General features: G+C 42.6%; 2 protein-coding genes across 3 annotated transcripts in view; one reads left to right on the top strand and one right to left on the bottom strand.

Annotated features, from left to right (window-relative positions):
• The first annotated feature begins 19 nt into the window (after positions 1-19).
• LOC117611269 (cell adhesion molecule 2) overlaps positions 20-25,696 on the top strand; it is a 62,141-nt gene continuing 36,464 nt past the window's right edge. The window contains exon 1 of one of the 2 annotated variants that reach the window (XM_034339221.2): positions 20-1,065. Coding sequence is in view for 1 of the 2 variants with exons in the window: in XM_034339220.2 (XP_034195111.1) it covers positions 7,118-7,154 (37 nt within the window). In the remaining variant the exon portion in view is untranslated. Of the gene's footprint in view, positions 1,066-6,849; positions 7,155-25,696 lie in introns of those variants that run through there. The other variant, XM_034339220.2, reaches the window with a different exon arrangement.
• On the bottom strand, positions 1,863-9,461 carry LOC117611268 (uncharacterized). Its single transcript, XM_034339217.2, has 6 exons — positions 8,929-9,461; positions 5,013-5,218; positions 4,811-4,946; positions 4,604-4,737; positions 3,619-3,886; positions 1,863-3,191 (listed from the first exon to the last, which is right to left on the bottom strand). The coding sequence occupies exons 1-6, from the start codon at positions 9,038-9,040 to the stop codon at positions 3,121-3,123; spliced, it is 927 nt and encodes a 308-aa protein (XP_034195108.1). The 5' UTR covers positions 9,041-9,461; the 3' UTR covers positions 1,863-3,120.

Genomic DNA, 25,696 nt, shown 5'->3' with positions numbered 1-25,696 from the left:
TAAATGATCACCAAATTTGTTCTTCTAGCTGTTAAAAGTTTGCAAATAGTTTGCAAATAATTGTTTCTGTGACGAACTTCGTTGCAGAATATGGCGAGCTAACTAATTTCCATTTCACGAAACTTATATTTAATTCTAGGCTTAAAAGAAATAAATCGAACGTACTAATTCTACTAAAAAAATAGATAATGTAACAATGAAATAAAAACAACTCATTATTCGAGAGTGAAATGTAAGAAGCATAGTCAAGAAAAGAGGTGAATGGAAATAAAATGTTTAATAAAATATGTACAAATCTACGAACGATTGTGTTCGTAGTTAAATGTATACGTTACTTTAAAATTGTAGTCTAGTCACCTTATCGGCATTTCAATGATTTCGTAATTTTTATGTTTTTATATCAAAAATGAAATGTTCAGAGTAGATTTTGTATTTTTTCCTTACAATCAGTTAAAAATATTTTGTAAGTCTCTACCAGTTACTTCTTCAATGTCAGTATCTTACAATGTAAAAAGAGAAACTTTTTCACTTAACCATCGGCAAATTTATCACTATAAAGGTAAATGCATAAAATACATAACTACCAATCCTTTTATTATTATTAATATCACACGTCTATGGAAAAGCGAATAATAAAGTAATTTCACGAAAATATATTTACTTCTCAACCAAGCTCTTTTCGAAGTTGTGCATTAAATTATTGCAAATTAGTTCTATTTTATAACTAATCACACGACTTTCCTTTTCAATTTTTGAATGGCGCGCGCATCAACATATCCGTGTATGTGTAAAGGGAGGGGGAAGAGTTCCGGTATGCGATGCTAGCGACGCCATTTTGGTTTGAAAGTTCGCGCAGTACAGACGCTCCGCGATTTAGTGCACTTTTTTTGCAAATAAATTTTGTTCTAAATGTTAAAATCTTTCGAATGCGTGTCGTGTGAATCTCTAATACCTTAATAAGTGTTTATTTTCGGTCGTGAAAGCGAAGTGTCAAGATAATTAGACATATCCAAGGATGGCGTACGCTGGAACACCGGGGAGCGTGCAAATTTCTTCGCAGCATCGGTGAGTGTTTGCATCTTTCTGTTAATTCTCATTATTTATCATGTTGTCGAAAGTATTTGAGTTCGTAATATGCGTACAGAAAGGAAAAGAAAAGAGACAGAAAATATTATAATAGTGAATTTTAATAACGATGAAAATTATGTACATATTTACATCTTCGTAAATGCTTATGTGATACGACATGTACCGGGATCTTGATACGCTACCATGTAAGAAACACATTCGTATTTTAGCTTAAGTACCAGACATTACGATGTCTTATGTGCAATTCTGCTTTCATTTTCCTTTCTTTCGTACGTAATTGCATTGATGTACGTAACAAGCTAGTTACGATTCGAATTTTGGCGCGCTTTTTTATGACGAAAGTATCAATAGAATGTATAACAGCACAATTAAACGAGTAATTAATAGAATTCCAGCAATAAATAACAGTATTATCAACAATGTATAATTAACAACCTTCCTTGTGAAATTGCTTATTTTTATTGGAAGACAACTGTTTATATGAATTAAATGCATAAACGATTTTTTCATAAAGTCAAATAATTTTTGCTAAATTTTTTAAGAGAAAGAAAAAGGATTTGCATTCTATTTTGAAGTTTTGTTGTCCAGCAATTTCGTAAGGAAGACTCTGTTAAAAGGAAACGATTGTGCGATTTGTGTGCGCTCAGGAGCGTATCGTTGCTCCTGGGGCCCTCGGTTGAAATGTGAATAAAAATTTATACACAAACATGCACTAAACGCGTGAAAGCGAAGACACATTTGTTAAAACATTGACACAATGATACTCTTACTCTTTCAGAATATGATACGTTTCTCAATTCCTCAAATTCAAACGGATTGCATAGTACCATTTTGCGCGGGGAAATTTGAAACACGATAAAGTCGTACGATCGTTGAATGTAAAAATCTAGATAAAAATATATTCCTGAATATCACTGTGGCTGAAATTACGTTGTATGAGATGCACCTTGTTAGCTAGTGCTGGGTATATATCTACTTAAACATCCTATAACTTTTCATGTAATTAAACATGTATGGTTATATAAAATTATGATAGAATTGATTATATTACAATTTGATTGATAAGTTAGCGTGTTGTAATTATTTCAAAGACTGGAAACAATCATACTAGGGTATATATGTGATTGTATAGCTGTAAACAGCAATTTAATTAAAACTTAGCGATTACCCAGCACTGCTTTGTGAAATTAGTTATCAAAAGTTGTTCATGATTGCTTTCCACAGCACTTGTATAAAAGAACAGCAAGTTCTTGCAATAGGGAAAAACAATTTTTCCACAAAGACCTTCTTATTAAGTGTAAAAATGATATGCAGTAAAAATAGAAATACCCTTATAAAATTGTAGTAAAAATAATATGTATCAATGGAAAGCAACAAGAACTTTCTTGTGTTTTTCTTTTACTTTTTGTTGCTAAAAAGAGATCTGGACGACCTAACACATACATAAGTATACATGTATGTATGTGTATGGATGTACACATGTGGAGAGACGGATTGATGCTTCCTTTGGTTTCCATGATTCCTTTTCTTTTCCCTTTTTTCTTTTCTGCAATATTTTCTCTCTGTTTGTTTCATGGATATGTTTTAAACGAGACTTTTTCTTCACGCAAGAATACATTTAGAGCCTAAAACATACTTTGGTTTATCAGTGGCGGATCCACAAGGGTTCTCTTATTAAAATTCTGGAACTGATCACCATTCTTTGGGTCAGAGTTAAGTTTACAATCACTGTTGAAGAAATGATCAACAAAAAGTTAAGCAGATCTCAAGATTCTTATTATTTATCCTCATTGTTTGAATTCAATGATGAAGCTAAAGTGATAGGAAGAGGAGAAGCAAATTTCATGGATCTGCCACTGTTTGTGCGTCAGGGACGCCCGATTAAACGCCACCCTTATCATTTTTATCGATATGATATTTAATTACGATTACGCGACTTAAAAATTATTATTAGATACGATGGGAACGTTCTCCTAGCGTACTCATTTTACACTCTTAAGGAAGCAACGTGAAAAAAAACCAGTGTCATTATTATCGCGTTAGGATGACTCCTGTGATTAAAACAATGATCATCCAGCTGAGTGTCATTGCAGTTTGGCTTCCTGAAAAGGAACATTGTTTCATTTATTAGATTATAGCCGTTGTTTAGGATATCATTAGCGTTTAGAGTATTACAATAAATAGAAGAGGTTTTACAGTTTCTTCTTGCCACAATTATTCAGAATAATAGTTTATACAGGATTTATTTTCTTCGGCTCAGTTTTGTCGTATAATCCTCTTTGTACCACTGAAGTATTCATCGCAAGACATTACAGATAACAACCACCCCTTGAAGAGGGGTACGCAGTAGGCAAAGAAATAATTGCAACATTTCTGATACACTTTTACCCTTCCTGAAAACCACTTCTACCATAATACCTCTGTCTATTGAATTTCAAACATTGAAGATGAAAAAAGAAAGAAAAAAAAAAATTGAAAAAGAGTTGAAGGTTGAAAATGGTCAGATCAGGGATTTAAGGGGAAGTTTACCATTCATTAAATCGTTGCGAGTGTGGCTTTGTGGGTTGATCTCGCGGCTCTCCATTACAGGGGCGTTCGGGATCGTCTCGCCCCCTTTCACGCTCTCCTCGTTGCTCTGCAGATAAACGGTCGCTATTGTCGCCAAGCACTTTAGTTTCATGTTGCCTCGCTTGAAGTGTTGTTTGGTGACGCGGAACTCCAAGCCTAGCACCGCCGTTTCCAGGCCCTTCTCGTCCACCGCTGTAATGTGCGGTCCTTTCAGGTACTGCGAGTCGGCCTGAAAGTCAAAGATCCAATTGCTTTCATAAGAACATGGACGTAACTGCTGTCTAAGTTGAAAATGTTGCCCTTGTGTCTTTGGGGCTGTGTAGGGATGAGTATGTCCATAAGGATATAAGGTGTACATACAGTGAGGATCCCCATTGAATAACTGGGTCTAGAGTATAAAGGCCCCTGTGGCTCGGGGGGTTCAGAATACGGCCACGGTATCCTCTGCCTGTCGTAAGAGGCGACTGAAAGGGGTCACACAGACACATACATATACACATGCACCGATTAAGACGAGCGGACACTAAAAGTATGGATTGGGTATAGGATCTAAAAGTATGGACAAGTATACAGAAGTAAAAGTATCGAGAGGAAAAGGGGGAGAAATTTAAACAATGCGCGGGGTTTGGGGTTGGCGGTGCTGCCAGCCCATCCCCGATGCGCGTGGACGATAGCGATCATTGGGCAATATGAGGACAGATAAGTCCCCAAAAGCGCCGGCCCTTAGGGGTGAAATTGATGAGATGAGATGGGTCTAGGGACAAAGTCATAAACAGTACTGCTGAACTTGCAGGCTGGCTCCATCTTCCAGAGGTCCCTAATGATCAGTGTCCTGCATAGTGTATTGGGTGAAACTAAGCGTGTCTACTATCCAGATGCAATTTCTTTTGAAAGATCTGGGGATAGGGGTTGAAAAAGCTTTTGGATTTTGTTAGCGGTTGCTTACCGGGTCACCGTTGATGAACCAAGTCAATAGAGCAGCGGGTTTCGAGGGCGCGGAGGTGCAGTTCATACGAACGACCTCTCCCACTTTGTAACGAGAACGACCACCGGTTATTCGTGGCCCTTCGTCGGGAAGAACTGAAAGGATAGGGTTTCTTGTTCAACGAATCGAAGTCATCAATAAATGTCAATACATTGATAAAGCGCTCACCTACTACTGTCATGTCCGCGTGATCAGACACGGTCTGAAAGGCCGGAGCCTCGGCGGACACCTCGCATCGATACCTGCCTGAGCTGATCAGATTCACGTTGTTCAACACCACCGCCCTTTCCGTGGAATTTTGTGTCTGAAACAGCCCGTTTCTTTATGGTATCATGTCAAAACCGATCGTCGCGCCTTGAGTGATACTCACGTTCACGTTTACACCGGTCACACGGAACGTCTGAACGCTGGGCACGTCCCTGGGCAAGTAACGATAAAACTCGTGGCCGTCTTTGTACCATTTCACCGAGTACAATACCTCATTGTCCAGATTGAAGTTGCACTGCATACGAACCGTTTCATTCAGAACGACGTGCTGCGGTATCTGCAGGGCCGTCATGCGAAGGGCTAGGATACCTAAAACATATTTTCTTTCCTTAATAAAGAAAATTTATTAATCATTCGTCTGGAGTATAATTTCACCTATAAATTAGGGTGGACCTTTACGTCTGACCATGTCATGGGTTACCCTACTTAATCCGTGGTATCAGGTCACTAATGCTGGGAAGAAAAATATGCTTACTAAACTTTCGTAAGCAATTGGGGAATCGAGTGCTGAAGTTCGGTTCTATAATTTTGGGTCAGGTTTCTTAACTTCGCTACCTAGTGACCCCCTAGCTACTTGGGCCAACGGAGATTATGTCCCTTCGGAGTTAAGTTTAAATTGAAAAATTAAGTGATCGTATCTTTGGTAATCATACTCTTAATGTATCTTACCACGCATGGCCACTTTTACTATGGCAGTGAACACGATAACGAGCTATTAGCCACCCTTAGTATACACTGGCCGACTGTGCTGAATGGCTATAGTAATTCGATGTAATGAATAAGTCGATAAACAGTTATAGTTGGGAATTAGTTTGATTTAATGGGAACAGTTACAAAGTATCAGGTCAGATAATTGTTAATGAAACATTCATGATCAGCAAGTTGTATCTTTCTGGTTTGGAAAATGTTGCGTCGCGACGCTACCGGTGGCGCGTGTTCGTGACGGACACGGACACGGTCGATTTAATTAAAGGCAATCGGACGAGGGTTGGACGATGCTGTCGAGAGGGGAGGTTAATCAACGGCCAGATATATACTCAGATTATTTACCGACTGTATTATCGGTCTCTGTTACGCGCTTATGCCTCGAATTAAATGCTACACAGTTAACGGTGTTAATTTCCAATTCGCGTGCCCGAATCGTATTTTTCGATAAGCTCGAAATTATCGAATTTTCTGTCGCGCACGTGGTGTTCCTGACTTAAGGCCTCTTTAAAGTGTACCAGGTGTCTTGAAATGAAACGCTATCACGGACATCGGCGTTCGTGAAATTAATATGGAGTCACTTCTACTCTTCGTCACTTCGAATATTTAGCTTCTTATTTGAAGCCTAAGTGAAACGAAACCAAGGACTATGTTAGTCTCATCTGAGTCTCCAGAATTGAAGAATTTATGCGAATCTAACCAAATTTCATTGGGACCAAAATTAAGAGCAAATCCAAGTTCAACCTAGCCTAAAAATTCTTTTCGCATTGCGTCAGCGTCGAGACAATAAGCGGGGGGGGGGGGGGGGGGGGGGGGGGGACGAAGTGTTCTCTTGAAAAGAAAAGAAATAAGCTTCCTCGAGTGATTCGCAGGCGGTCAGTATGCGAGCTGTCGCGTTCCTCGAATTCGTCCGGGTCCAGCATCTCCCCAGAAATTAACAGGAATTAAGTAGGACGACGGAAGGACAATTATCTACTTAAAAGCGTGTTCGTGCGGCACTCCGAAGAACGCGATCAGCTTTCGCCAAGGGCAAAACCGCTTGGTCGTAATTTTCCTTAATTCCCTGGGGAAACATGGGATCGAAAAAGTTCAACGAATTAATGAATGAAACGGTATTGTTTTTTAAAAAGGCGGGATTCTAAAGGCACACTACGAAGCGCCAAGTTTTATTGGAAATCGGGCCAATTAGAGTGGTCGAGTTAACGACCTATCGTAACGTGGTTTCGCGAGACCGACGATAGTTATGTCTTTGTGGGACGTCTTTAAACGAACGTGACATCACGAACCGCTTTACGCGCCCGTATATCTGCTAGTTTCTTGATTGGCAATGGTCCTCGAAGAGGTTAACCGACGGTCACGTGACACACCGTCTGGAAAAAAAGCGCGATCGTTTCTTTATCGAACATGGACGTTACTGACGGGTCCCCAATTGATCAAGCTGTGTAGATTGATGGAAACTGTGCGAATATCGACGACGATATACTAGATTTTCCAAAATGAGCGATGGCGTATCCGTCGAACTTGGTTTGCAACAATGGAAGTAAGTTAGGTTAATTTTTTGCAACTTGAATTTAGGTTAAGTGTAACTTCGATTTAATTTCTATTAGCTCAGAGTTAAGTTAGATGGAGATAGGATCGAACTTGACTGTTGGTCTAGTGTAACTTAATTTGGACTTAATTTAGTTTAATTCAAGGTAAGGTTTAAGTTTAGTTAACATTAGAGGGGATTAACTTTCGTTTTAGATGGAACCGAGACTTAAGCTAACAGAATCGAAGTCGAAGTTAGGTACTGGCCAAGTTTAGGGTTAGTTTAAGATAGAATCTAAGATGGACCTAACCTACATTTCAGATATTATCTAAGATTATGTATAGTTACTTATAACTAACTTATGTCTCAACACGACAAAGGATTCCATTCTCTGAATCCACATTTCATCATGGGCAATACCAGGGTACCGCTAATAACCGGAAATTCAGCGAAGCTCGCGTTCGAATCCGGCAAACGTTCGTAGAATGCGTCGCGGTGATTCCTTTTTCCAAGAAACTTTTATTCCGAGCCGGAATTTATCCACTTTTCCGCTTATCCTCGAGAACTTCCGCGTCCTGGCAATCCTATTCCTATTCTCGGTAAAGCGGATCCTATCTAAACGTCTGTTACTTACCGTATTACCGGCATTCTTTCGCGGAAACTCGCGATTTCTCCGCCAAGGAGATTCGTGTCGTCCATTTCGTACGGCAAATCGGTGGAAAGACTTTTAATTCTACGATATTACCCGTGGAAATGATTCGTTTAACGCTACGATAGTATTACAGTAACCTATAAGCACGAAACTTAAAGTTTCGTGTCCTATGGCATAAGTCCCAACGCAAGATCGTTAGCAATCGGAGCAAAAGCCATCAGTTTCCAATATCAGACATCTAAAACTTGACCTAACGTAGCCACCATTTTCCGGACAATCACCGTTGAACGATCATCAGCCGAAATAGATCTGTCCTCTGACCTGCTTGCACGTGGACAAAGATCCACACGGCGCGGATATCGAAAGCACGCGAATTACACGCACGGTAGATCAGTGTCGCGTGCCAACGGTGCAGTGTTCATCTCTGAAATCCGTAGATCGGTATCGTACGAACATCCAAACAATGCGAACGACCGTGTGCAAGGACGTCCATGTATTGTCTCAATATTGACGAGGGCAATATCTTTGACCAGCCGCGTTGTAACGTGTTTCCTGCGATTAACGAGATCGTTGGGTGCTAAACGTTCGCAAATGTTTGCTTTCCTTCGGCCGGAGAGCATCTGTGTGTGTATGCCCGTGTTTTCGTTCCACGGAATTTATTTGTTCAATAGTAACGAGACGAAACATCAGCCTGTTCGTAGTTTTGTTAATTGCCTCCTGACTGTGGAAGCGATAAAGAGCCGCGAGGACATAAGCATTGGAATTGGTGACTGAAACTGTTGCCTAAGGGAAGACAAAGGGTTTAGCAAACTAACAAGGACTCTGGTTCAACAGAATGGGAGCTCAGAGTCCTTATGCCGAAGAAGGAACACTTCACTGCCCACCAAACTGACAAGGACTCTCAAGAACTGACCCCCCAAAGGGGGTGATTGTAACCCTTAGGCCAAGGAAGATACATATCCCAGTCCATTTAGGACTTTACTAAACAGGACTAAGGACTCTCAAGAATGGTTGACTGTATTCCAAGGAAGATAAACTTCACCCTTTATATGGCTCAATGAAAATACCAACGACGGGAAGAACTTGCCCCATACACTCTCACAGCAATCTTCGATAATGAATGTCCAGGCATACCTGAATGAAGCATAAACGCGGAGATCGCGATCAGCCTGGACAGCAGTGCCCGTTGGTTCATCTCAAACCGCATCCTCGGCAGTGGTGGAACCCTCGCAGACCATGGGATCATCCGAAACTCCTGCCTCGTCACTGACCACCAGCCATATCGCGGCTAAGCTGTTGGCGTTATCACTCTTCAGCACAAGTGGGAAGCTCCGCACAGGAGGAAATCGATCTCTCTTTATCCCTCTGTCCGTCGCTCTGTCCGTTCGTTCGAGGCCCGGTTTTCTCGGACAGTAGGGCCGGAGATGGTAGAAACGACACCGGGCCAGCCGGGCTAGCGACCTTCGTGTAGGGTCAGCAGGTGTCGTCGTCGGACCGGCACATTATTTTCCACGTTCCGCGCGCGGACTAATTGAAAATCTATACTATGGCGGAGGAGAGAGCAGTAGTAGGTAGTCGCTACTGCGGCATCGGCACATACCAGCGGGCAAACAGGAGGTGCTGATGTGTTGCTGCTGCTGCTGCTGCTGCTACCACTGACGCTCCGTTGCTGGTGGTGGTGGTGGTGGTGCCGTTGTCCACGGTGGTGGTGGCGATGGCTCGTAGGAGGGGGGTTGGGTGGAGGACCAGCCGGGAACACGGGCAGCTGAGGGAGACGGAATACAGGCAGCGAACCGACGCGATCGACGAGGAAGGCACGATTTCGAGTCGGTTCCTGGGCGACTGCGCCGTTCTCCAAGTCGATGATCGCTGCAAAATTCTCCGTCTCCCTTCGTGTCGCTGCGCGTTGAAGCTCTTTCGCCGCGGTGCGTACACGTGTGTGTGTGTATATATGTGTGCAGGCGCTAACAAAATTCGGGGGAGAAATACGCTGCGCTCCGGGCGACCCGCTCCCGGCGACTCTTCCGTCAGGAATTATGCGGATTTTTCGCTGTCCGTTTGATTGTTTCCCTTCGTTCCCTGTTCGTTCGATGTTGTTCCGAGACACTGGATTTCTTTTCGAAACATAGAGGGTGGGGGGGGGTGAGTTAGAGAGCGGGAGCTTGAGGATGGATGGCGAATCATTTGTAAACGAGTTGGAAATTGGATGACGGAGGTAAATTAACGCATCGTGGAGTAGTGGAACGAAGTACCCATGAAACTTTACCCTTGGGGAGGATACTTAACCCTGGAGACGGGTCGGTCGTGACCCAGACTGAGGAAATAGCCCAAGTCTCAGACTCACAAGTAACCGGTAACAGCTTGCTTCCTGAATAAAGAAAGAATTTGAAATCGTTCGATACGATGCTTTGTATATTGAACAAAGTTAAGTAGTTTTTAAGCGAAGATAAAACTATCCCTGCAGCGCGAGGAGGGATATTAAACTTATCCAGCCAAGAGTTCATACGGTTGTATCGACTACCTTGTTCCTGCTCGAATTATTATTTAATTAAGCTAGCCGCAAAGGTCCCGAAACGTGGTCTGCTAAAATTTTTATTTGGGGGGAAAGATTGAGGAACACCAGGGTCCAGGAGATGTGGGCTCATGAATGATATAGGTCCTTTAATTCCCTGAACACATGGTAGCACGCTCGGTCCCAAGGTTCATTAAGCCGCAAAGCTAAAAGAAGGATGACTTTGCAAGACTTATCGTTGATTTTACATTTAACGATCTCAGGCTTCATAGCTTCCGTTTAGAACGCTCCCTATCTCCTTGAGGTACCCCAAACATTTTTAACCCTTCCAGCCTGTTAGGGTCCTAATGACTGGATTACGGTGTTCATTTCACGCAAAGCCCACGGGTTCCCGATTGTTATGTAACAATTTGACTGGTGGTTCAATTAAGCAATCGCAAAACAAAGGGGGTCCGAAGGTGGTGGTTTTAGATACCGGAGATTAGAGGGCCAGGTGTTGATGCATTAACGGGTATCACAATCGCTGATTAATCATTCCCTATCGATCTAAGGAAAACGCTAAAGCAACTCGTTGCTGGAGCATCGTGTACTAACTTTCCCGTTATCGTCCCGTTTATCTGGCGTTTTTCTCCCGGTATCCCGGCCGCCGGAAGAAGGTCAAGTGTGCCGGGTCAGGGAGTAATCGAGGCAAAACCGGCGGCTACATAATTTCGCGAGTAACCTGTGGTTAAATACCTCGAAGGTGCTTGCTCGAATCTCGTAGACGTACAAGTTGGGTGAAATTTTTGATTCGCCGAAATTATTTCCTCGATTCCCCCGATCGAAGCAACAGCCGAAGTGTTTCATTTCATTTACGAAACGAACCGAAAGCACTAAAATCGTCAGGATGAAATCAGTCCCGACGTGGAGAAAGTTAAACGCAGAAAAGTTAAGTTGCTCAGGGATTACTTATAGTATTATGTGCTTGTCGGTTGTCGTCATCCCTTGGATGCGGGGAAAAACGAACGATAACGAGAAACTCGGCCCGGGATAGTGTTCGACGAACTTCTGTGTATCTTCTACCGAGTTCCCTGTTCCTCCGACGGAATTAACGTCTCCAGTTGAACCTAATGGACGTCTCTCAACTTCCTTTGCTATCCGAGTAAATCAGTTGATGCAAATCCTTATGTGACTAAAGATGGATTTCAAATCTTCTGTTAACTATATGCGTCAGTATCTTAAGTCCAGAGGGTCTAACTAAAGGTTCTTTGAATTAGCTTCTAAGATCACTTGGATTAGGTCTATTAGACCTAACTTTACCACAGAATAGGTCTATTAGACCTAACTTTACCACAGAATAGGTCTATTAGACCTAACTTAACTGGAGATTAAATCTATTAGACCAAACTTAACTGCAAATTGAGTCTACAAAGTTTCAGTTGGAGGTGGTCTAATTAGGACTTAGGAGGATCAGTTAAGTCAGTCATTTCTGACTTGGATTAAGCCCTTAACGTTAATTATCCTGTTTTCTTTTTGTGTCAACAATAAAGTTAAGACTGATAATTGACTTAAATTTTAATTAGCCGTTTACTGGCTTAATTACGGCGATCGAATGGTAGAGGACGATGCGATTCCCAGAGGGACTTTCCCTCTTCTCCTGTTGCCAGTGCTCCTGGCGAGAGGAGATTATCGAAATAAAGCCATCGAAGCAGCGATTCGTGGCTCGTTGGATTCGAGCCCGGCTCCTGGATCTTCCTGTGAAACGAGTCAACTTTCGAGGCTACGTCGCGAGTTTCGACCGGTCGAAAACGAAATTACGATAACGAGGGATATCGTGGCCTGGGCTACACGCTTTCCACTCTCTCGCCCTCCAATTCCGCCTGCTGTTTAAACGGCTCCGACTTTTCCCTTCCATTTGGCTGACTGGTTTCCTCCTTCTCTCCACCTTTTGTTTCAATGCCCTCTCTCTCTCTTTCTACCCTTCGTAGTTCAATGAATTTTAATTGAAACGTTTTCGAGAGAAACTTTAACTTGCCCAACTTAACTCAGATTCAATTTAATCCAGATTAAACGGACTTAACTGTACCCTGAGCGAGCTACGTTTACTCAAGTTTCGCTCGATGGGGGCTAGTTTTAACTCAAATCTATGATGTATCGTTGACGAAAAGATAACATTCTCGGTTTAAAGCAGTTAAATCCATTGTTGTCGGTACAATCAGACAATCGAAGGCCCGTTTACCGTCAGACCGCCCCCTACGGTTCGATCTAGATCCTTATCAAAGTGTCCCTGCAGGCGTTATCAAAATTATCCTCGCAAGATGCTCGATCCACCGGCTGGATATTACACGTTAAGGGCCGTTATCGGGTAGATTCATCGTTCGCAGGATACACGCGACACCCCCGAACAATAAACGTCAGAAAGGGAATTGCCAGTCGGTATGGTGGATTTGTGAAGATATTAGGATTTCCATACTAGTACTTATCAAAGTCTATTAATCATTGAAAGGAAGAATTTATCGTTGAAACAATAAGGCTATCAATAGAGTTTGCTATCTGAGAAACGGGCTGGATTGAAATTTTTAAAAACATGCAGGGCCGTATGAAAAATATTTTTATTGAAATTTGTATATATTGGAATTTATAATGAAAAATATCTATTAATATGTACCAAGAATTGTTGTCGTGTATTCACAAGCAAATCATAAAATTTTATAAAATTAATATTTCTTATATAAAATATATGTAAATAAAAGTCGATTCTGATAAAATTCGAACGTGAACATATCGATATTTTGATCCTGATTTGTGTTTTTGCGGTCACTGATTACGGAACTGGATCAGATTTTCAAAATTCAAGGTGTGGGATTCAATATGGCGGACCACAAAATAGAAAATATCGCTATGGAATAATAAATAATAAATAATGCTGTGAAGTTTTGAATACAAGGACTTTTCGCTGTGAAATTCTGTACATGCGGGTTTCACGAATTCAAAATCTAAATTGAATTTTGAAAATCTAATTCCAGATTCGTAATCAGCGACCCAATAAACCCATACATGCAAAATTTCACAGCATTACCGATATTTTCTATCTTTCCTCCGTCATCTTGAAATTAGAAAATCTAATTTCAGTTTCGTAATTAGCGATCCCAAGAACCCTTATACGGGTAAAATAAAAAAAAGTTGTTCACATAGAAAAATTCTTGCATGAAAGGATTAATAGTTTGATAAAAAGTGTCCAGGTGTAACTTTCGAGCCAGTAAGGACACTTTGCGCTTTGGGGCGCCACTTTCAAATATTCACACCGAGCTGAGAGCGTGTGCAAAGGCGAGAAGCGAGGGGTTGGGCACGACTAACGACCCTCGTCCTGTAATTGGGGTACCAGTTGCACGCGTCAGGATGAATTTCATCCCCCGAAGCCGTGCCACTTGGAGTCCCCTCTTTTGTAGAGGCGCGTATTCGCCTCGAGTCGCGGCTTCGTACGTGGAGCGACTGTATACCGTGCTTTTACATCGTGGAACGTGCCTTTTCCTCCTCCTGCCCTCCTCTTGCCAAACTGCTTCCTTATTTATCGAAGCTTCCATGACACGGTGACTCGGTACCTTTTCTCTCAGACCTATGCCAACCATCCCCCTTCCCCCCTCCCCCCCCCCCCTCGCCTTCGAGTGTTTTCATTCCGAGCAAAGAATTTTACGATAAAATTTTCCCCCTTTGCATTTTCAATGACTCGCCGCTACTTATTTCAGTAAAATTATTACCCGAGCCTTTGGTAGCAGTACCGCGTATGCCAGGCAAGAGTACTTTCCTTTGACTGCGGCTAAATTACAACTGTTCAGGATTTGTCGTATGGCGAACTGGGAATGGTTAGTCAAAAGGTTATACTTTACAGATTTTCAAGTAGATTTATGATACTGGATGGTATACTAAAATGGCGGGGTTATGGATCAGGAGATCTAGCGAATTCTGATGTCCAAAAACGCAGGTTGTTTATAGACAACGTTCTTGTATGGAAATCCTTGCGATAATATATCGAATCCATGGAAATAGTAAGCTAGGTTTAGAAATTTATAGATATAAATGGTCGTGGAATTGAACAGATAGTTTGTCTTATAAGGAATGATCCCGATCTAGGAAATTTAAAAAATTATGAAATTTTGTGAATATATAGGGGACGTCCTTCTGATTAAAACGAAATTTTCGTTTGCTGTCCATTTTCAGTCTAAGAGGGTGGAAATCGCCCCTAAAATTTTTCTTTCCTGAAATTATTGAATATCTCGAAAAACTTCATTAGCAAAAATTGTTCGTCCCAATGTATAGTATTTTTCATACTAAAGCAAGGAATTATTTAAAAAATTACAAGAACTTATAAACAAAAATGATTAAAAACTTCCGAAATTTTAAGGGCAATTTCCACCCCTTTACACTGAAAACGAGCACCAAACGAAAATTGCGGTTTAATCAGAAGGACGTCCCTTAAAAATTCACAAAGTTTCATAATTTTTGGAATTTTTCTTATCAGTATAAGTGCGGAATCGAGCGTGTTTAGACTGCTGAATGGACAGATCGATAGGCTCTTTGTAAGATTCCTATGCTTTGATGATAGAGCAGCTCGCAAACGTTGTTTATCTGAATTTCAAGCTTCAGCAAAAAAGTGAGATTGTCCTAGCAGTTCACCTTCGACGGATCAGTCAATAAATTGGGAGATCAATTGATGATCCTTGGCGCTCAGCTGTTTCATCGTGAAGGAGAATTTTCGAGAGTAAAAGGCGTGAAGAATCCAAGGCTTAAAGTACGTACTTCTCTGACGGGCAGGCCCGTGTAAACGTGGCGCAAGACGCATGCGCTTATTTATTAGCGGGACCGAAAATCGATATTCGACCTCTCGCTCTCGCACGGCCCGCTTAATATTTCTTTCGACTCGTTGCTTTTCCTGCGAAAACGCGGAGTTTCCTTCCCTACGCCCTACTCTGTCCACCTCCCGCCCACTGGATGCTCCGCTTTCGGGAAGAACGCGTTACTATCAGTCGAGGAATTGGCCTCGTCCGTCGGACAATCCAAAGGATCGTCCCGATCGAATTAGGCCACTTAAAAGCGTCTACTACTGGTAGGATTCCTTCGAGGAAGCAGGGTGCCCATTGGACCGAGTGACTGGTAGATTAACACTTTGACTGCTGCAATGAATTCGATGGATAATCCCATTAAATAGTAGTTTTGTCTGTAACGGATCACATATGCTGCTTTGATGATGCGTATCTGCGGCTTTTATTACGCTATGTTGGGGATTCCTACGTTGGTTTATTGGAGGAACCTACTTTTGGGTCACCTGGCTGTGACCTACTTAAGTGTCACCTGGCTGTGTATTAGTTTTGGTTTATCTAATTGTAAGTGCCAAAGGAGGTAATGTTAAATTAGATGTGTATCAATGTAGGTAGGTAGCAATATAGGTAGCAGCCAGTGTAGGGAGCTGCCATCATAGGTAGCCAGCAAATTAGGTAGCTACCAACTTAGGGAGCTGTTATCATAGGTAGCCACCAAATTAGGTAGATATCAACTTAGGTAATTGCCATTATAGATAGCCATCAACTTAGGGGACTATCATCATCGGTAGCCACCAAATTAGGTAGCTACCAACTTAGGGAGCTGTTATCATAGGTAGCCACCAAATTAGGTAGCTACCAACTTAGGGAGCTGTTATCATAGGTAGCCACCAAATGAGGTAGCTATCAACTTAGGGAATTGCCATTATAGATAGTCATCAACTTAGGGGGCTGCCATCATCGGTAGCTACCAAATTAGGGAATTGCCACCATAGGTAGCCATCAATTTGAGGAGCTGCCATCATAAATAGCCTACCAATCTAAGTATGTACCAAAGTACTCATTACCAAAATACATAAACCTAAGTAGCCTAAATGGCATATACACCTGATAGTCCTAAACCTTCAATTAATTACGACCAACTTGTACACAAATGATGTGGCCACAAATGGCAGAATTGTCAAAATTATAATTGGATCGCATTTAACCATAAAATACCTCTTTCTATCGGTCGAAAGACAAGTGGGAGCAGGTGATGTCCCAATAAACGTAATACAGGGGGATATGTAATGAGCGGCACTTGACAGATCCGATTCGATATTTGGCCGATTACGCAACGATGCCACGCGTGTCGTTTAATTGATCGTTTCACGCGGGCCGATCTATTTACGGCGATCCTTTATCCGCGAAACAAAGCTCCACGAACTGAATGAACGTTTTTCCCCCTACGCTTCGTATACCACTTCAAAATAGCCGGCACGCGCGTGCTTTGTTTTTTACCTCCGGTGAATCACTGTTGTTCTCTGTTTATATTACAATCGATTCCCCGATGATTGAACTATCTGTCGGTGAAATTCAATCGTTATGGGATGAATGATCATTAAATCATCCTGTGGAACAAAGCTTCCCGACACAACAATGGGAACAAGTAATAAGTGTTATCTCTTTCTTTGTAAGTACTGTAATTTACAAAACGTCTCCTTTTCTTTTCTCGCCTCATTTTTGAATCCTCCTGTAGGAAAGAAACGAGGAGATTAGATTTTATTGCGGCCCCTCGTCCGTTGCATTCTTCCCAACGACGTCTCTTCTTTCCTCCCTTGTGTCTATATAGCAGGTAATTTGATGTACAAGTAAAGACGTTATAATAACAAGCTCGTTGGAGGAATTACGGCATCCTAGGTGTTTCACGGCCGAGAAAGGAGCCGGGTCGTGATTCGATTTTTTATTCAACCCACCATGCTCCCCGACCGCTCGTCCTTCCACGAAACGGAATTCAACTCGGTACTCTGGGGAACGTTCCGTTTCCTCGGCCGTGATTCATCGAACTTTAATTTCAATCGGTTTCCCGCGACGAATCCGGCTCCCGTTTGTCCTAGCTCGCTTTTATTCGCCTGTTCTCCTCGTAGCGCAGGGGTGCCTCAGATAAATATGATCCTCGTAAAAATTCCTTCCCGATCCGAGGGGTAACACTGGCAGGATATTGATTTATCTCTTTCTATTTCGATGTACGCCCGTGATACGAGGCTGTACCTGATACCGTTCTACCGGGTGTTAACTAATGCCTCGTTTCGTCGATTACGTCCAGCAGGAAGAGTTACTTTTTTCTCCCCAGAAATCAGATCTCTCCTGGAAATGGGACAAGCGAGAGAACAGACAAATGGAATTGACTTTGATCTATAGGGTGATTCATAACTATACACAACGGGCTGGAAATCAGTTTTTCGTGGTCAAAATTGAATTTTTCAAGTTTCACGTTTCGAAACAATTTTTGTGTATATAGCCAAAATATTAGCCACTTTATATGGTTATGCGTGACGGGACATCACTCGAGAAAAAAAAATTCTGAAATTTAAAGTGAAACCAATTATTCTTTGAAATAACAGGTCTGGCCCTGGGCTAAATGGATAATGGGCAAGAGGGATAAACTCATATAATCCAATATATGACTCTGGCAGTGCCACATAATCTGGCAAAAAAAATGTTTCCAACTAAAGTTGACCAGTATTCACTTTTCTACAAATTTCAATATACAATATTTAAAAAATTCTTTTTTCCTGTATAAAAAATGAAGGGTACCTCGATTTTTTAAATATTAATATATATTTTTGACTTCACAGTATTCTAACTGGTGTCGAGACGAATTTAATGACCCACTGTACTATATCCTTAAACCTTGAAATAACGCTAAAATAATTTTGGCCACGATAAACTGGTTTCTAGTCCACTGTGCTACGGTACGATAGTAGATCGCGAGGTGTTCAGGCGCAGGATTGATTTAACTTATGTCAACCTTAAGTTCAGAGAAGATATTGGCATAAAATTCCTTTCCATCAGGAGTAAGAACAATTTCGTCGATTTTCTGTGACACCCCTTGAATCCGGAAAACGCGCGTGATCGTATCAGCAGCGGTGATACGCGGGAACACCGTCCACCCGTGTATTTCTCCATAAATATTTATCACCCTCTTATCCATCCCCATTGTCCTTACGGCTGATAATAAATAAAGGGATGACAAACGTGAGAGGTGGCACTCAGGGAAATCGGGGACACGTTCGACCGTCAAAATTCCACGGGACTGATATGATTCCTTTTTATCTAGCCGTTGAATCCATCACGTCACCCTGTATATCGACTTCGTCCCTCTCCTTTCGATTTTGTACCTCCTTCTCTGCGGCCGTTCTCTCCCGAGAGTCGTTTCACGAATTCGATCGACGCCGACCAGAAGATACGTCGAGCTGCCGCGGATAACGTTGTATTTTCCTCCGGGCCGTGACCCCTTTCGAGAAGGATCGTCTCTGGTAAGAGCGTTAACGGGGATTTCGTCGTCGCGATAAAGCAATTGCGTTAGCCCCGGCCATTTTCAGCCGCTAACTTCCCTGGATTCTTCGGTTCAGCTCGCCTGATGGACTACCTAACTACTTCGCTGCGAGTCGCTTATTCGTCCAGGGTTATACACGCCCTTGGAGCAGAACCTAAGAGTAGAAATATCGTGTACAGAAGGTATACTAGACGTTAAGGAAGGTGGAAGTGGCACAGAACCATTGGGGCACTTACCGAAGGCATGAGCCTTGGGTAGCAGCTTTACCAATGGGGCATTAACGGTATCCAGGGGTGAAAATAACATGTAAATGTCTTATTCAAGTTAAAATTCAAGGTAGGATGAGTGGAGGAAGGTGGAAGTGCTAAATACCATAGGGACATAACATAAAGACATAGGCCCAAGACACAGGGGACCTACTGTATAGCCTTACCAATGGGGCATTAACGGTATCCAGGGGTGAAAATAACATGTAAATGTCTTATTCAAACGTAAAATTCAAGTTAGGATGAGTGGAGGAAGGTGGAAGTGCTAAATACTATAGGGACATAACATAAAGACATAGGCCCAAGACACAGGGGACCTACTGTATAGCCTTACCAATGGGGCATTAGTGGATCACTCATCTGCTGAAGATTTCAGGGATAGAAATAACATGTGAATGCCTTATTTAATCCTAAAATTTGCGCTAGAGGGAAGTGAAAGTATTAAAAACTATAGGGACGTAACCTAAAGACATAGGCCCAAGACACAGGGGACCTACTGTATAGCCTTACCAATGGGGCATTAGTGGATCACTCATCTGCTGAAGATTTCAGGGATAGAAATAACATGTGAATGCCTTATTTAATCCTAAAATTTGCGCTAGAGGGAAGTGAAAGTATTAAAAACTATAGGGACGTAACCTAAAGACATAGGCCCAAGACACAGGGGACCTACTGTATAGCCTTACCAATGGGGCATTAGTGGATCACTCATCTGCTGAAGATGTCAGGGATAGAAATAACATGTGAATGCCTTATTTAATCCTAAAATTTGCGCTAGAGGGAAGTGAAAGTATTAATAACTATAGGGACGTAATCTAAAGACATAGGCCCAAGACACAGGGGACCTACTGTATAGCCTTACCAATGGGGCATTAACGGTATCCAGGGGTGAAAATAACATGTAAATGTCTTATTCAAGTTAAAATTCAAGGTAGGATGAGTGGAGGAAGGTGGAAGTGCTAAATACCATAGGGACATAACATAAAGACATAGGCCCAAGACACAGGGGACCTACTGTATAGCCTTACCAATGGGGCATTAACGGTATCCAGGGGTGAAAATAACATGTAAATGTCTTATTCAAACGTAAAATTCAAGTTAGGATGAGTGGAGGAAGGTGGAAGTGCTAAATACCATAGGGACATAACATAAAGACATAGGCCCAAGACACAGGGGACCTACTGTATAGCCTTACCAATGGGGCATTAGTGGATCACTCATCTGCTGAAGATTTCAGGGATAGAAATAACATGTGAATGCCTTATTTAATCCTAAAATTTGCGCTAGAGGGAAGTGAAAGTATTAAAAACTATAGGGACGTAACCTAAAGACATAGGCCCAAGACACAGGGGACCTACTGTATAGCCTTACCAATGGGGCATTAGTGGATCACTCATCTGCTGAAGATTTCAGGGATAGAAATAACATGTGAATGCCTTATTTAATCCTAAAATTTGCGCTAGAGGGAAGTGAAAGTATTAAAAACTATAGGGACGTAACCTAAAGACATAGGCCCAAGACACAGGGGACCTACTGTATAGCCTTACCAATGGGGCATTAGTGGATCACTCATCTGCTGAAGATGTCAGGGATAGAAATAACATGTGAATGCCTTATTTAATCCTAAAATTTGCGCTAGAGGGAAGTGAAAGTATTAATAACTATAGGGACGTAATCTAAAGACATAGGCCCAAGACACAGGGGACCTACTGTATAGCCTTACCAATGGGGCATTAGTGGATCACTCATCTGCTGAAGATGTCAGAGATAGAAATAACACGTGAATGTCTTATTTAATCCTAAAATTTCCGCTAGAAGGAAGTGAAAGTATTAAAAACCATAAGAACATAACCTAAAGGCATGGGCCCAAGACAGAGGGCGTCCTAGGTAGTTTTACCAAATGCATTGTATCCTCCATCTATTTTTCATGGATCACAACTACTATAAAATGTATATCCATTTATACCGCGTGTTTTCGAATTGAACATCGTCATACGGTAAGGGTTCAAATAGCGACCGACGATCCCCTCGACTCGAAAGGGGCATTCACCTCTTACGCTACGAGCATCTGAAACGTAATTACAGCAGAACTAGTGTCCGCTTTGTTCGTTCAAAGCGAAACACCGAATGATCCCAGCCCTTGGTCCTTCTTTTCGTCGAGTGGACGAAACAAAAAGGCTGGCTCTTGGTCGAGAAAAGTTGACGCGGAAGAAAGAAGAAGCAAGAAGAGGGATAACCAGACAGCGTGGAGAGAGGGGGGGAAGAACAGAGGTATGAAAGGAAGTAAAAGGGAGGAGAGACAGGGTCCAGGTCTGGCAGAGGTGGGTGCATTTTCCGTCGGGAAGACACGAAGTGGGTCATCTCGGGTAGAAGTTGGTAAAAGCGTAAAATGCAAAAGTAAAACGAAGAAGAGGCTCGGAGTAGGATGAGGAGGAAGCTAGCAGCCTGCCGCTGATGTATACTTCGGGGATGATTTGCATAAAGTTTTCACGGCGATCCCGGCGAGACTACGAGGACGAATGCAACAACAACGAGCTATACCAAGCTACCCTAGAAAAGGGTAGTAGAAGAGGAAACGGGACCTGGCATCACGAACGAACGTCCGGACGCCTACGAGAATCCGTTTTTCGCGCCGTTGATTTTCGAACTATCGATCATCATCCGCTTTAGAACGGCTGCCGTAGCATCTGTCGTTATTGAAATCCGTGCTCGTTTGTCTTCCATCCTGAGTAATTACCGATGCGTTTCTATGTTTCTGTTTCCTCCTACCGTGCGGAGACTACCCCGAAGAACCATTTTCTTTTCTTCCATCGTTTTTGGGTCACGACGAAACCGTACTCCATGATCAATGACATTCCTGTTCGAGAGAAAAGAGAGAAAAAAATAAGAAATCAACTAGATTGTTCCGCGTATCAAGATAAATCAAATTTTCCCAGAATCAGACGATCTATACGAATTCCTGGTACTTAAAATCAACCCTCGAAACGAGGGGATCAATTGTACCCCGGTAGGCCGTAATTCCACGATTCGAGGGAAATATTTTCCTAGCAACTAGCAAACGTCTATTCGGACCGTTCTGCGACCGGCCTTACTTAATGAGATCTAGGAAATCCTGAACAACTTTAATTGGGCCTGCTGACCCCTATGCCAATTGACTTTCCACGTATAACGCATTGGCTATCTGCTTCTGGTGTCCTTCTGGCGCGCAAGTCGGACAGCTGGCGTTGTCCAGCCAGGGGTTATGGACAGAAATTCGGCAGATGTTAGCCACGAGATAATTGCCGGCTCGAATTTTCGCCTGGCTCGCGCCTCCTTGCTATTGTTTCCTGCGATGAGTTTCTACAGCCTCAATCGCGTGCTCCGTACACTTCTGAACGAACTTTCCTAAAGTAGAGTCCTTGCTAATTGATATTGTTCACCATAGAGGTACATTTCAGCGTGGGATCATTTGGAATTAATAATAAAATTCAATTTCGAGAAATGGACGAAAGGACTCGAGTCTTGGCGAGGAGTTCTATCCCTAGGGAATTTTAGTAAATTCATTGAAACTTCATCGCTCATTGATGTATGATCGCTGGAGCTCGATGAAAATGAATTTCTTTTTTTTTATTTTTTTTTTTTTATTGAGAATGGAGATGGTTGTGTCGATCCACTTCCGGTTGGTAGGCGAACCATGCTCTATAGGAGTTTTCGAAAAATTTCGATCCTTCAAATGGAACGAATGGACCTTCCGGGTAATTGTATGAAATGCGGGCTCCACGAGATGTACGCTTAAACGAGGGTAGCAAATAAAAGCAGCGCGATGGAAGGAGAGGAGGGCTTTTCAATCGACCTGCGCCCATATACGGGCAATATACGTATAAAGTATTGCGTCGTAGTAAAAGGGTCCTTGAAGTGTTCGCAACACTCAGAAAAACGCGATGCTTCTCTTTGTTTAGACGCGAAACGCTGTATTTTGTCAGTTGCTGCGCAGACACGAGTATGCCCTCTCGATCCTAGGGATCCCTAGATGTTTCGCTAGTTACTTCTTCGAATCCATCACTACGAAACACCTTCGCTTTCGGACCATACATTTATCAAGCTCTTCTGATTGGACGTCATCTGAAAAATTGGATTTACTTTTTTCCCTAGTCTAGTGATTTTTTCCCCCTACGCTAGTTACTTTCCCGAATCCATCACTTTAAAGCACACCTTCGAACTGTACATTTATCAAGCTTTTCTCATTGAAACGGTACACGGTAAATTGAAGTTTACTTTTCCTTCCCCCGATAGACTAGTTATTTCTTCAAATCTCTGAAACTTCCCTAAAGAAATAACTGTTACCGAAGAAGAACGGGAATCATCTTGCTTATCGAATCCAGTCACGTAAACGCTAGTTCGTAACGTCGTTTCGATATCGTACGCAGACACACGTGCACACGTACACCATCTCTCGCTATCGTTCGCTTCCTGTAACATCGAAGGTATTTAAACGCATATGGCTGGTCGCGCGCATAAATATAGAGCCCCCGTTGGTGGCTCGAGCATACGGCCCTGCCGCCCGCCAGGATAATGAGCACGCGATCGTTACACGCTATCGATGCACGACACGTTCGGCCAGCTGGCATACCCGATCGTTTTGCGAAAAGTATCTTCCCCGTTTGTCATTAGTCCGCGACCCTTTCAACCCTAACCGGTTTCTATATCTCGTGCTCGGGGGGGGGGGGGGGGGGGGGGGGGGGGTAATTAAGGGAAGGGCTTCGATTGTTCAACTTGGGCTGCATATATGTGATTTTTGGACAGGTGCTGGTGTAAGGGTCATGTTGCTTATTATGTAAAGGGTTGATGTTTTTTGAGAGGTCTGAAGTGGTGGGGGGTATGTTAAAAGATTTCTTTTGTCCTGAAGAAATTTTTTAAAAATAGGGGAACGAACCTGGCGCACCCTTGTAGGTTAATTACAGGCAACGCTAAGACGAAGATCGAGTAGGTTGTGATTAATTAATCCGTCGAATCGACAAATGTTTATCGACTAAACGAGCCGGTTCGATTAATTAACACCGAGCCTATTGTCGTCGCCTCTGGTCCACGTGTTGCGCGTAGCTCGCGACAGAAGGACCCCGGTGCTGGCCAACGAATAAAACGTTAATTATTGCGTGACAATTAGCCGTCAATTAATGCGAAATCGAAACGGCCGATTAATTTCGTGAACGTACGATAAACAACCGTGTCAACGATCGGTTTCGCTGGATTTTAAAATAACAGGGGTGAAAAATTCAGGAAATACTCGACTGGAATAAAATTACAGTTCATTGCTTTTTCATATATTCTTTTGTTACATTTGATAGGAATTAAATGACACAGACGTACACAGTGTTCAATGTTATCAAATTTTTATTAAAAAACTAAAGTTTCACAAAGGATTACAAAATTTCAAATTTTTATTCTTTTTTTGTACATTATTTGGAAATCTGAAAAAAAAAGATATCGATCGATTAACATTAAGGAACAAAAATTTTCGGCTTTGCCAAAGGCCGCTTCGTCGTCGATTAACTCGGCTCCGCTTTTCGGCGCTAACTTTTCCGCTTAAAATAACTCGCCTTAACTCAATTATTTCTCATTAAGTCCGCCAGCGCTGGAGCCACTTCTTTTTGTCCGCGCTAACTTCTCCCTGGTCCGCGCACAATGGTCCGCCGGATGCAACGAAGGGATGAAGTTACCCTGTGCACCAGGGACGAATCGCATCGGGGCCGAGCGTGGTATTCGATTAATTTTTACCTGCAACTATCCACCCCCCCCCCCCCCCCCCCCCCCTCCCCCTTTCGCCGCGCCTTGTTACTTAACAAAATTCGAAAATTCCAAATGTACTCGCACGGTACATCAATTATAACGTTAAAACGACCGAGTGGAAAGAGGAATGGCCGTGTAATTACTTTCCACGGGTGTTCGTTTCAGCCCGATAATTCCCCAACAGGCTCGTAAAGTTTTAACCAGGGAGGGGAAAAAACCGTGCCGATCGGACCGGTTAAATAATATTCGCGTCGTATACCCGCTAATAGAAGCGGAACGTCGGTTTTTGCGTAGTACAAGGGGAGGGAAATGCAGGCGATGTCCTGGCGCAGGCGCGTGTCCTTACGGTGGTCAAAACAGTGCTCCTGGACGGCAGGCACGCTACCACCTACGATTTATAGCGTCGATTCCTTGCTCGCTTTTCACTCCGAAATAGCGACACATTGTTCCGCGTCTTTCGACGAACCGTTGAAAAATCGCGGACCGGCCGATTTCCTCGCTCGATTTTAATCAATTCCCGGTACCCTCTGAATGGGAAACTCGACCGATACCCGGTTACCTTGGAACCGCGATTTTTCAACCGACCTATACGATGAAGGGCTTAGGTGTCGGGGTACCTTCCTACGACAGCCTCCGCTATTATTCTTTTTCGTTTTCATACTTCCAACGAGATTTAGAGGTATCTTTGTCCGATATTCGTACGTTATCTGTTGGAATTTTTTTAATAGGAATCGAGGATATAACTGAAATTAAGGTAATTCTGAGATGTATCTGCCGTAACAAAAGCAAACCTTGAAATTGGTAATGGAATTAGTCTTTTATTTACCTAAGCATATCTCGTTTTAAGATTAACCGAGCGAAAGAATAGCGGGAAAGAGGTTTTACCTGGCCGTTTAATCGGCACGATTGCTCGCTCGACATGCTACGGAAGGAAGAATGGCCAGATAAACGTATAAACAAACAGGAATTGTGTTAAACCGTGGAACCGCAATAACAAGCTGCCGCAGTTATCGTCGCGTGTGCA

Source organism: Osmia lignaria, chromosome 8, assembly GCF_051020975.1.
Source record: "Osmia lignaria lignaria isolate PbOS001 chromosome 8, iyOsmLign1, whole genome shotgun sequence".
Lineage (NCBI taxonomy): Eukaryota > Metazoa > Arthropoda > Insecta > Hymenoptera > Megachilidae > Osmia > Osmia lignaria.
This window is presented reverse-complemented; position numbering and strand designations above follow the sequence as displayed.

Excerpts from the sequence above, each read along its gene's own strand:
- LOC117611268 (XM_034339217.2), bottom strand. The coding sequence starts at position 9,040 with ATGATCCCATGGTCTGCGAGGGTTCCACCACTGCCGAGGATGCGGTTT. Across the intron at positions 4,947-5,012 it reads TGACCGGTGTAAACGTGAAC|ACACAAAATTCCACGGAAAG; the intron begins GTGAGTATCACT and ends GGGCTGTTTCAG. Across the intron at positions 3,192-3,618 it reads TCGCAACGATTTAATGAATG|GAAGCCAAACTGCAATGACA; the intron begins GTAAACTTCCCC and ends GTTCCTTTTCAG.